This window comes from Staurois parvus, unplaced genomic scaffold (assembly GCF_062004578.1).
Source record: "Staurois parvus isolate SC_StPar_1 unplaced genomic scaffold, SC_StPar_1.0 ptg000401l, whole genome shotgun sequence".
NCBI lineage: Eukaryota > Metazoa > Chordata > Amphibia > Anura > Ranidae > Staurois > Staurois parvus.
The window spans coordinates 5,201,444-5,214,276 of NW_028318197.1; the positions used below are offsets into that span (position 1 = coordinate 5,201,444).

The following is a 12,833-nucleotide window of genomic DNA, read 5'->3' on the forward strand; positions in this document are numbered from 1 at the left end:
CAAGATTTAAAAAAATTATTTTAGGCCTAACAAAAACCCCCCAAACATGATATATTTTCTGAAAGAAGAGACCCTGGAGAATAAAATCATGATAGTTCCAATTTTCTATGTTGCATGATATTTCCACAAAATTTCAGTAAAGGAAGTTAGTTAATTTTAGGGCACAAAAAAGCAATAAATTACCCAATATTTTTGTAAAATATAAAAGATGAGGTTGCGTTAGGAGATAGAAATTCAACATCCCAGATGATGTATCAAAGTGATGACATGTTTTGCAGTGAAAGCGGATGTGATGTGACATTCTTTTGCTCCCGCTGTGTGTTGAGACACCTAGCTAACAGGTGGGAAGCCTCACTTTCCTCATTCACTGCGTGCGCTGCTAGTAATACAGAGTAATGTCAGAGCTTACTGAGCTTTACGGAGGGCAAATTATTGGTGCCACTTAGCTGGTGCCACTGTGACTGAAGTTGCCGATTATTTGCCGTGTCATGAAGTACATGGTTTTGACGGCATATACATTTTCTGGGAAAACGTTGTATGATGAGCATAGACATGGTCAAGTGACTGAAAGAGACAAAAGGACATTGCATAGGATTGTGGCCTGGAATAGGAAAAAAACTGCTGCAAAAAGTGACCGCAGAGCTCAATCTCAATCCCATGAAGACTGAGAGTGAGCTCTGCAGCAGTTTTATTTTTCTGGACATGTTAATTGTTTGTTCAGTATTGCTGACCACATCAATGTTTAGTAATCGAGTGACCTCAGTTAATCCTGATTGTCAGATTCCCAAATTATTTTTTGTCTAATCCCTGTATATCCCTGTACTTAGCTTTAGTACTAGATGGGATAGGAAGGATATGATAGGACAGGGGTCTTACTATATAGAATGTATTGTTTTTCTTTTAACCTCTTCCCGTCTGGCCTATGTCGATAAACGGCCGGAAGGAAGCGCTGCCAATGCAGGTGGACGTTTCTAAATGTCGCCCCCTCCCGCATCCATTGCCTGATGCCTTTGTGAAGTCCCGATTCATGTGGCCACTGAGTGGCCAATCAGTGATCACATGAATAGTAGTAAACAAGATGTCACTTTCTGACATCATTGCTTACTACTAGTGAAATCTGTGAATGATCACAGAGGTCACATGGTACAAGGCTATTCACAACAGCCTTGTACCATGTGACAAGCTGTGACCAATCACAGCTCTCACAGTATTTTTCAATGGCTGCAAGAATGCAGCCAGAGAGAAATAGAGATTATTGCTTTTACAGCTTTTATATGTTTGAAAGCAATCAGTGTAAAAAGGAAAATAAAAATCTTCATCACCCCCCGCAAGACACTGTAATGCTAGGGTGACAGTATGTTAAAAAAACAAATAATATATATATATAAAAAAAAAAAAAAGAATGTAAAAAAAAATTAGAAAAATTATAATTTTTGGTTATAAACTAATTTGGGTCATTTTGTTTTTACTAAAAAGATAGATTAATACATTTTGGTCAATATTTATGAAGAAAGATTATTTATTTGCAAACTTTAATAAGAAAAACACTTTTTTTATTTTAATTTTTGGATTTTTCATTTATATATATAAAAAAAAAATCCCAGTGGTGAATAAATACCACCAAAATAAAGTTTTATCTGTCTCAAAAAAATGCAAAAAAAAAAATCATTTGGGTACAGTGTTGCATGACTGCGCAATTGTCATTCAAAGTGTGATAGCACTGAAAGCTGAAAATTGGCCTAGACAGGAAGGGGGTGAAAGTGTCTGGACTTGAAGTGGTTAATAAGTTTGTTTTTATATTTCCTGTTTAAATCACAGTGAGATGAAAAGGTTGGAACTGGAGAAGAAGCTGTTTCAGTACAACTCATCTGATGCACACATGTAAGTACAGCTGATACCTTTAAAATATTTCATTCTTTTGGGAAGCTCAGTTAGGGCTCTGTCACACCAGAATGCAATGTTGGAAACCTGCGTTCTGTGTACATTTCCTGTGCCGCGTTCAAAACGCACTGGGTGTGCCATCTGCTGCGGGTGTCCATTTATTTTTAATGACACCCCAAACACAGTGTGTTTCCCTGCACTGGATCGCATGGTACCACAGTACCATGTGCATGCACTACTTTTTGTGCCCTGCAGTGCAATTTCATTTCAATGCACAGGAGCGAACCAGCCCTTAAACCGTAACTACCACCCCCCCCCAGAAATACTTGTCTCAACCTTTTTGTTTTAGTTCTGCACTTTGGACTAAGAGGGATCTGTTTATTAAAAAAAAAAAAAAAAAATCAGTGTTCATGTCGCAGCATTTGTGCAAAAGTCACAAATCATGGCCATAATGTTGGTGATGTGTGTGAAATGTTTTTCCATAAATAGTGAAATGTCAGTTTTTTTATTTGTTGCCTTTCCCAGGGTGAATGTAACATTTCCTTACATTCGAAAGTAAGAGTAAAAAGCCTTAAAGCAGGGGTGTCCACCCCCGGCGCACGGTCCGCATGCGGCCCAACAAAAAAAGTTGATTTTTTTGGGAGGGGGTATTTGTTTGCAAAAATGGGTTTATACTTCGTGAACATATGGGTAAAGACAAAACAAAAAAAATTGAGTGTCTCCTTACTGGACTTGTATAAGGTTTTTTTTGTTTGTTTTTTTTTAATCTTCTCAAAGAAAATATCTCACTCTTCACAATCACACCTTATTCATGTCATCAATCTTCAGCAGCACCTATATTTGTGGGCAGCTATTTTCCAGGATAAAGCACACAAAGGGCAAAAATCTAATGAGCACCTTGAGAATTCATTGTGAATTGCTACTACGTCCATCAAACCAGATACTGATGCATTCGTTTATCAAAAACAGCGTCAACTATCGCACTAGTTTATGTTGCTCTCTTTCACATTTATAAAAATATTTTTTAAAAAATGAAGTTCTATTACTCAGATAGGTACATTATCTATATGAGTGATTAACTTGTGATCTGCCTGACTTTTTCTGCTCATCAGCTATCCTCATTGTTAGTGTATTTTATGTGTGACCCAATTCCTCTTCTTCCAATGTGGCCCAGGAAAGTCAAAGGGTTGGACACCCCTGCCTTAGGATACGTTCACACTAGCGTTGTGTGCAGGCGGCAGAGAGGCGTTTGGGAAGTGTTTTTACCGCTTCCCAAATGCCTCTGACAATTCTGCACATTGCAGCACATGGTGCTGTTCTAACAGGAGCATTAGCGTCGCGGCAAAACGGACGCCTCTGGTCGAGTCAGGAGGCGTTGAAGCCTCCTATTCTAGTCTATGGTGCTGCTCCGCAAACGCCCCGGCCGGCGTTTGCGGTGCGGTTGTGGGGCGTTTGCGGAGCGGTAACACCATTCAAACTTCATTCTAGGCGTTTGTGGGGCGTTTTTAACGCTCGGCAAACGCCTAGCAACCGCCGCTAAACCGCGCATGCGGCGTTTGCGAGCGTTAAAAACCGCTCCGCAAACGCCGGACCAACGCTTGCCAGACGCTATAGGGGCATTTGGCAAGCGTTGGTAAAACAGTCAAGTGTGAACGAGCCCTTATAGTGGTTCTAAACCCTCTCATATACCCAGTGAAGTGACTGGCCTCAGGTGATACACAGAGATGAAAAAAATCTGCAGTCTTCTCTTCTCTACATCCCTTAAAAGTGCAGAATTTATAAAGCCTGTACAGCTGTCAAAAAAGGGCGTGGGGAGCTGAAGTTACACTCCACAGAGCTCAGTGAGGGGAGCTCTGAGAGCAGATTGGAGGGAAGAGACACACCCCCCCTACACACAGCTCACAGGAACAGAGCTGAGGCTGTCAATCCTGGAGCTCCCTCCCCTGTCTCCATTTTTCTCTTAGTGTCAGGAAAACTTTTAAGCATTGATTCATTGCTGATAACAGAGGAATGAGGCAGCAGACAGAAATGACACTTAGTGTTCTTACTTGAGACAAGTACACACTCTTTAGGGATACTGTATGCTTTGTTCATATTTCATCTCTGAGGTTTACAACCACTTTAAAGTATAACTGAAGGCAAAACCTAACTTTTTAGTTTAGTAGAGATGGATTAGAACACCTGTCAGGGTTTTATTGCTGTCTGTGCCCTTGTTAGGGAGAATCACCCTCTCTATTTGTCCTGTTTACTGTTCAAAAGTGAAAGTTAAAGAAACTCCCAAATTCTGAATTATCCTCAGAAAAGTAATAGTGGGGAAAATTTTCCAATTGGAACAATAGTTCTGATGACAACCAAGGATTCTCTCACTTTGGAGGGATTTCCTCTCACTTGATATTTTGGCTATGGGATAGAAAATGAAGGGAAATCTACGTAATGGATGGCGAAAAAAACCTGACAGGGGTTATAACCCTCCATTACTCTATCCAAAATAAAAAAAAAAAAATATTTTGCCTTTTAGTTCTACTTTTAAGAACATTTGACTAGAAGAGTTAGGCCCATTTCACACGTGTGTTCTGTTTTTTCATCGGTTCAGTCACGTTTTTTCCAAGAACAAATGGATCAGTTCACATCAGTTTTGCATCAGTTCACATCAGTTCACATCAGTTTTGCATCAGTTCACATCAGTTTTCATCCGTTTACATCAATTTTTGTCCATTTTTCATCTGTTTAAATCTGTTTTTCATCTGTTTACATCCGGTTTTTGTCAGTTTACATCCAGTTTTTGTCGGTTTACATCAGTTTTTTGTCAGTTTACATCCTTTTTTGTCTGTTTTTTTCATTAGTTCAGTCACGTTTTTTCCAAGAAAAAAATGGATAAATTTTTCATCAGTTTACGTCGGTTTTTCATAAGTTTACATCCATTTTTCGTCAGTTTTCATCCGTTTACAGCCATTGTAAAAAAAATAGGGTTTTCTTCCATTCAAAAAAACGGATGTTAATGGAATTGGACTTTAATGGATGTAAACAGATGACCATCTATTTACATCCACTAGTCCAGAGAAATACATGGGTGTCCGTTTTTCATCCGTAAATGAACAGATGAAAAACGGACATACGGAACGCCTATTTGAAAGGGGCCTTAAAGTGGTTCTAAATCCTAATGATTTTTTACCTTCATACATTCCCTGCTTTCAAGTACAAAATGTTTAGGTAGCAGAATTGCCCTCCCTCACCAACCCCCCTGCCCCTTTATACTTACCTGAGTCATCACTTGGTCCAGCTCTGTACCTATCTCATGCTGCTGTTGGTCAAATCCTGTGATGGAGGCAGGGCCGAGCTACGCTGTCTGTGTCTTTGGATGCAGGCAGCGTGGCTTGGGATAGAACCTGCATGAGTGCTCCCATAGCAAGCAGCTTGGTATGGGAGCACTCAGAAGGGGGGGCAGGAGTGCCAATGGGGGTCCTGAGAAAAGGAGGATCAGGCTGCTGTATGCAATTCCGTTGTACAGAGCAGGTAAGTATAACTTGTTTGTTATTTAAAAGAAGAAAAAAAAAAGACTACAATCACTTTAACCACTTGCCTAGAGGGGACTTATACCCCCTTCCTGCCCAGGCCAATTTTCAGCTTTCAGCGCTGTCACACTTTGAATGACAATTGCGCGGTCATGCAACACTGTACCCATATGAAATTTTTATCATTTTTTTTAGACAGATAGAGCTTTATTTTGGTTGTATTTAATCACCTCTAGGTTTTTTATTTTTTTGCTAAACAAACCAAAAACAACTGGAAATTTTGGAAAAAGTTTTTTCTTAGTTTTTGTTATAAAATTTTGTAAATAAGTGATTTTTCTCCTTCACTGATGTGCGCTAATGAGGCTGCAGTGATGGGCACTGATAGGCTGAACTGATAGACACTGATAGGTGGCACTGATGGAAACTGATGAGGAGGCACTGGTAGGTGGCATTGACAGGCATCACTGATGGGCATTGAAAGGCAGCAATGATATATGGCGCTGTTAGGTGGCACTGACTGGCGCTGTTAGGTGGCACTGACTGGCGCTGTTAGGCAGCACTGACGGGCACTGATAGGCGGCACTGATTGGCAGCACTGATAGGTGGCACTGATTGGCATTGGTAGGTGGCACTGACTGGAACTGATGGGTGACACTGAAAGGCAGCTTAGATGGGCACTGATATGTGGCATTGATGTGCACTGGTAGGCACTGATATGTGGCCTTGATGTGGCACTGATGGGCACTGGCATGTGGCACTGTTCAGCACTGACAGCTGACACTGATGGACACTGACAGGTGGCACTTCTGGGGCCACACTGATCATCAGGGCACACTGATCATCAGTGCCCTGATGATCAGTGTACATGTCCCCTCCGTGGAATGCTAATTACCGGCTCTCCTCTCCTCACGAGCTGTCAGCGTGACAGCTCGTGAGGAGAGAAATGCCGATAATCGGCATTTCCATGTTTACATGTGATCAGCTGTGATTGGACACAGCTGATCACATGACCAAGGCGACATCTTCGGCTCTTTCCGTTGATCGGTGATCTGCTGTCTCCGAGGGATACAGTGCACCTCCGATTGCCGCGCTGCGCGCTCACGGAGCCGTGCATGCGCGGTGAGAATGGGAGGTCGTCTATGACGTCCTCCCAGAACGAGAGAACCACCTTGCGCCCGTCATTGGACTATATGGAGGGCGGGAGGTGGTTAATCTTAGTATAAATACAGCTGTTCTGTGAAGCCCTCAGAGGTTTGTTAGAAAACATTAGTGAACAAACAGCATCATGAAGGCTAAGGAACACGGATAACACGGGCTAAAGTTGTGGAGACGTTTAAAGCAGGGTTAGGTTATAAAAAAATATCCCAAGCTTTAAACATCTCACAGAGCACTGTTCAATCCATCATCTGAAAGTGGAAAGAGTATGGCACAACTGCAAACATACCAAGACATAGCTGTTCACTTAAAATGACAGGCCAGGCAAGGAGAGCATTAATCAGAGAAGCAGCCAAGAGTCCCATGGTAACTATGGAGGAGCTATCCACAAGACAACTATTAGCCATGCATTCCACAAATCGGGCCTTTATGAAACAGTGGCAAGAAGTAAGCCATTGTTCAAAGAAAGCCATAAGAAGTCCCGTCTACAATTTGCGAGAAGCCATGTGGGGGACACCGCAAACGTGGAAGAAGTTGCTCTGGTCAGATGAGACCAAAATTGAACTTTTTGGTCTACAAGCAAAATGCTATATGTGGAGGAAAACTAACACTGCACATCACCCTGAACACACTATTCCCACTGTGAAACATGGTGGTGGCAGCATCATGTTATGGGGATGCTTTTCTTCAGCAAGGACAGGGAAGCTGGTCAGAGTTGATGGGAAGATGGATGGAGCCAAATACAGAGCAATCTTAGAAGAAAACCTGTTAGAGTTTGCAAAAGACTTGAGACTGGGGTGGAGGTTCACTTTCCAGCAGGACAACAACTCTAAACACACAGCCAGATCTACAATGGAATGGTTTAGATCAAAGCATATTCATGTGTTATAATGGCCCAGTTAAAGTCCAGACCTAATCCAATTGAGAATCTGTGGCAAGACTTGAAAATTGCTGTTCACAGACGCTCTCCATCCAATCTGACAGAACTTGAGCTATTTTGCAAAGAAGAATGTGCAAAAATTTCACTCTCTAGATGTGCAAAGCTGGTGGAGACATCCCCAAAAAGACTTGCAGCTGTAATTGCGGCAAAAGGTGGTTCTACAAAGTACTGACTCAGGGGGACTGAATCCAAACGCACGCCACACTTTTCGGATATTTATGTGTAAAGAATGTTGAAAACCATTTATCATTTTCCTTCCACTTCACAATTATGTGCCACTTTGTGTTGGTCTATCACATAAAATCCCAATAAAATGCATTTACGTTTTTGATTGTAACATGACAAAATGTGGAAAATTTCAAGGGGTATGAATACTTTTTCAAGGCACTGTAAATGCCCAGGTGTTCACCTACAAAGAAATCCATAAATCAATATAATTGCAGAGGAGGGAGATCAAAAAACAGCAGTGTTTCTATTGTCAACGTTTCGATGAAGTCCATCTTTCTCAAAACACTACAACATAGATGTGAACAGACTAAGAAACACAAAGTCCCACTCACCAACAACACCCTCTAGTGATGACCTCACACAGTGCAATGGTTAAAAGACACATACAAGGAAAAGGTAAAAAAATCAAAAAAGGAATAAAACACAATTAATCAAGAAAGCAACATATGCAAAATCCTAGCTGAAATCAAGCTATCCAAAACAGCTCCTACATAAAGATGACAAATTGCAGAAAAAGTGGAACAAACAAAGCAAGTAATGAATACACACAAGATTTATTTATTTCAGGTACTTCTATAGCGCCGTCAATTTACACATATATATTGAACATTCACATCAGTCCCTAACCCTCAAGGGGCGTACAATCTAAGGTCCCGAACTCACATTCATACATACACATACTAGGGACAATTTAGACAGGAGCCAATTAACCTACCAGCATGTCTTTTGGAGTGTGGGAGGAAACCGGAGTACCCGGAGGAAACCCACGCAGGTACAGGGAGAACATGCAAACTCCAGGCAGGTGGTGCCGTGGCTGGGATTTGAACCAACGATCCTAGTACTGCCAGGTGGAAGTGCTAACCATTTAGCCACTGTGCTGCCCCCAAGATGACCACCCTAGCACATGGCAAACACCAGGCAGGCATGAACCATCCATAAGTACCCTGAAAAAATAAAACAACAAGTGATGTGCTAGGACAACAAAGCAGTAAATGAAAAATGACCAAACGGCCACAAAATTACTACCCAAGACCAAACACCCCACATGTGCCAAAAGTAAACAATTCTGAGACCATAAATCCACAGAAAACACTGACAGTGCACAAAGACGAGAATACATACAATGTACAGCACGTACTATAAATCAGTTTTCCACTACCAGATAGAAGAAACCTCCTCTGCAACTATTTATATAGAGGAGTCCTTCTTTCTCCTTGGGGTGGAGGAACTTGACTGACCTCAACCCGATAGAACACTTTTGGGATGAATTAGAGTGGAGAGTGCGGGCCAGGCCTCCTCATCCGACATCAGTGCCTGACCTCACATATGTGCTTCAAGAAGAATGGTCAAACATTCCCATAGACACACTCCTAAACCTTGTGGACAGCCTTCCCAGAAGAGCTATAGCTGCAAAGGGTGGGCCAACTCAATATTGAAACTTTTGGACTAAGACTAGGTTGCCATCAACCACTTGCCTTCCTGAGGATTTACCCCCCCCCCCCCCCCCCCTCCTGACCAGTCCATTTTTGTGTTACGGCGCTGCGTTACTTTAACTGACAATTGCATGGTCATGCAACGCTGCACCCAAATAAAATTTATGTCCTTTTTTCCCCTACGAATTGAGCTTTCTTTCGGTGGTATTTGATCGCCTGTGCGTTTTTTTTTTTTTTATTTTTTGCACTATTAAAAAAAAAAATGACTGACACTTTTTGAGTAAAAACAATATTTTTGACTTTTTGCTATTAAACATGTCCAGTAAAAAAATATAATATATATAATTTCATCATAAATTTAGGCCAAAATGTATTCTGCTACATGTCTTTGCTAAGAAAAAAATCCCAATATGTTTCAATTAATTGTTTTACGTGAAAGTTATAGAGTTTACAAATGGCGGTATATATACTGGGATTTTTTTTTAAATTTTTCCTAGTAATGGCGGCGATCAGTGACTTATAGCGAGACTGAGGGACTGCGGCGGGCATTCTGACACCGGGGGGAACTGACTTGGTATCACTGGCATCCCGAGTGACACCAATACAGTGATCAGTTCTAAAAAAAAAAAAAAGCACTGACACTGTACTAATGGCACTGGGCAGGAAGGGGTTAACATGAGGGGCGATCAGAGGGTTGCTGTGTGTGTTTTGCTATGGGGCCGTGTGTTTGTGCTTCACTGTAATCACACTGCCTTGGATGGCTGTGCTGTGTACAGGCTTCCAAAGCAGTGTGCACGAGCTAACAGGGAGGAGAACTGTTTTGTTTACAAACAGTTCTCATCCCCATCGGAGATGGTCGTCAATCACCAGGCGCCAGTGAATGGCAGCGCGGTTTGGCGCGCGTGTGATTTTCGCACAACCCCTACCCGGAAGGTGCAAAATCACATATATGTACGTGATTTTGTGCACCCGTGCTGTCCTGTAGCAGTATATCTACCGTAGGGCGGTCAAGAAGTGGTTAAAGTACATGTGTGTGTAAAGGCAGGCGTTCCAATACTTTTGCCAATATAGTTTATATAGATATATACAGTATGAACAGGGCTCAACAAATCCCAGGAGCCAGGTTGCCATGGCTACTAGAAATTGAGTCCTGGCGCCTGGCTTCACACACTTCCTTCCATTGACTTCAATGCAAAATTGCGTCCCATTGACTTCCATGCAAAAACACTTCCCACTGACTTCAATGCAAAAACACCTCCTATTGACTTAAGTGCAAAAACTATGAACATTTATCTCCGCATGCCACTTTTCGCAATGGCACGCAAAACACAATGCATGTGGATCGCATCTGTTTGAACCACCTCAATAAGAACACATAATATCTAGCCTGTCATGCAAACCTGTGAGTTTGAAAACGCATCCAGAATCACATATATGTGAGCCAGGGTGGCTCAATTCACAATTGGGTGTTTTGGGATCATGGCAGAATCGATGTGATCGCAAAATGCAGTTTCAGGTGCCATTATTTTCATTGCCACTTAAAATGTGGTGTGGTTTTGACACAATTGTTGTCGACAAATCACATTGTGTAAAGTTTGTTGCACAAAAATTGCCTTGCCCCATGCGCTGTTAAATCACACTATGCTATATAGCTCAAAAAAATTAAAGGAACACTTTTTAAACAGGGTATAGCATCAAGTCAATTAAACTCCTGGGATATTGATCTTGTCAGTTAAAGTAGTAGAGGGGATTGTTGATCAGTTTCAGCTGCTTTGGTGTTAATGAAATTAACAGGTACACTAGATGGGCAACAATGAGACGACCCCCAAAACAGGAATGGTTTTACAAGTGGAGGCCACTGACATTTTTTTCACTACTCATATTTTCTTACTGTTTTCCACTAATTTTGCATTTGGCTAGAGTCAGTGTCACTACTGATAGCATGAAACGATACCTGGACCCTACAGAGGTTGCACAGGCAGTCCAACTCCTCCAGGATGGCACATCAGTACGTGCCATTGCCAGAAGGTTTGCTGTGGCTCCCAGCATAGTCTCAAGAACATAGAGGAGATTCCAAGAAACAGGAAGTTACTCTAGGAGAGCTGGACAGAGCCGTAGAAGGTCCTTAACCTATCAGCAGGACCGGTATCTGCTACTTTGTGCAAGGGGGAACAGGATGAGCACTGCCAGAGCCCTACAAAATGACCTCCAGCAGACCACTGGTGTGAATGTCTCTGACCAAACAATCAGAAACAGATTTCATAAGGGTGGTCTGAGGTCCCAATGTCCTCTAGTGGGCCCTGTGCTCACTTCCCAGCACCATAGCGCTCAATTGGCATTTGCCATTGAACACCAGAATTGGCAGGTCTGCCACTGGTACCCTCTGTTTTTCACAGATGAGAGCAGGTTCATCCTGAGCATATGTGGCAGACGTGAAAGTGTCTGGAGAAGCCATGGAGAAGGTTATGCTGCCTGTAAGATCGTTCAGTATGAACGTTTTTGTGATGGGTCATTGATAGTCTGGAGAGGCATATCCATAGAGGGATGCACAAACCTCTACAGGCTAGACAATAGCACTCTGACTGCCGTTCAGTATCGGGATGAAATCCTTGGACCCATTGTCAAACCCTACGCTGGTGCACGACAATGCCCGGCTCATGTGGCGAGAGTATGCAGGCAGTTTCTGGAGTATGAAGGAATTGATACCATTGAATGGCCCTCACGCTCGCCTGACCTAAATCCAATAAACCACCTCTGGGATATTATGTTTCAGTCCATCCAATGTCACCAGGTTGCACCTCAGATTGTCCAGGAGCTCAGTGATGCCCTGGTCCAGATCTGGGAGGAAATACCCCAGGACGCCATCCGTCGTCTCATTAGGAGCATGCCCCAACGTTGTCAGGCATGCATACAAGTACGTGGGCCCATACAAACTACTTTTGGGCTGCTGCAATGAAATTTCAGCAAAATGGACTAGCCTGCTGCATCATTCTTTCACTTTGATTTTCGGGGTGTCTTTGAATTCAGTCTTCTGTAGGTTGATCATTTTCATTTCCATCAAAAGATTGGGGCATCCTTACTTTCCTAACACGTTACCCAGTCCATATCAGTATAGATGTCCAGCATGATATTTTACTCCATTAAGATCTGATGTGTTTTCAAAGTGTTCCTTTAATTATTTTGAGCAGTGTGTGTATGTATGTGTGTGTATATATAATACACTATATTGCCAAAAAGTATTGGGACGCCTGTCTTTACACGCACATGAACTTTAATGGCATCCCAGTCTTAGTCCGTAGGGTTTAATATTGAGTTGGCCCACCCTTTGCAGCTATAACAGCTTCAACTCTTCTGGGAAGACTGTCCACAAGGTTTAGGAGTGTTTCTGTGGGAATATTTGACCATTTTTCCAGAAGCGCATTTGTGAGGTTAGGCACTGATGTCAGATGAGAAGGCCTGGCTCACAGTCTCCGCTCTAATTAATCCCAAAGGTGTTCTATCGGGTTGAGGTGAGGACTGTGTGGAGGCCAGTCAAGTTCCCCTGCCCCAAACTCACTCATCCATGTCTTTATGAACCTTGCTTTGTGCACTGGTGCGTAGTCATGTTGGAACAGGAAGGGGCCGTCCCCAAACTGTTCCAAGAAAGTTGGGAGCATGAAATTGTCCAAAATGTCTTGGTATGCT

At 42.4% G+C, this 12,833-nt stretch overlaps 1 protein-coding gene across 3 annotated transcripts in view; it reads left to right on the forward strand.

Moving 5' to 3' along the window:
• The window catches only part of KIZ (kizuna centrosomal protein), a 257,345-nt gene that overhangs the window by 10,185 nt on the left and 234,327 nt on the right, over positions 1–12,833 (forward strand). For all 3 annotated transcript variants that reach the window (XM_089686530.1, XM_089686531.1, XM_089686533.1), the window contains exon 2: positions 1,819–1,881. In XM_089686530.1, the coding sequence (XP_089542656.1) occupies positions 1,819–1,881 (63 nt within the window). The remainder of the gene's footprint in view (positions 1–1,818; positions 1,882–12,833) is intronic.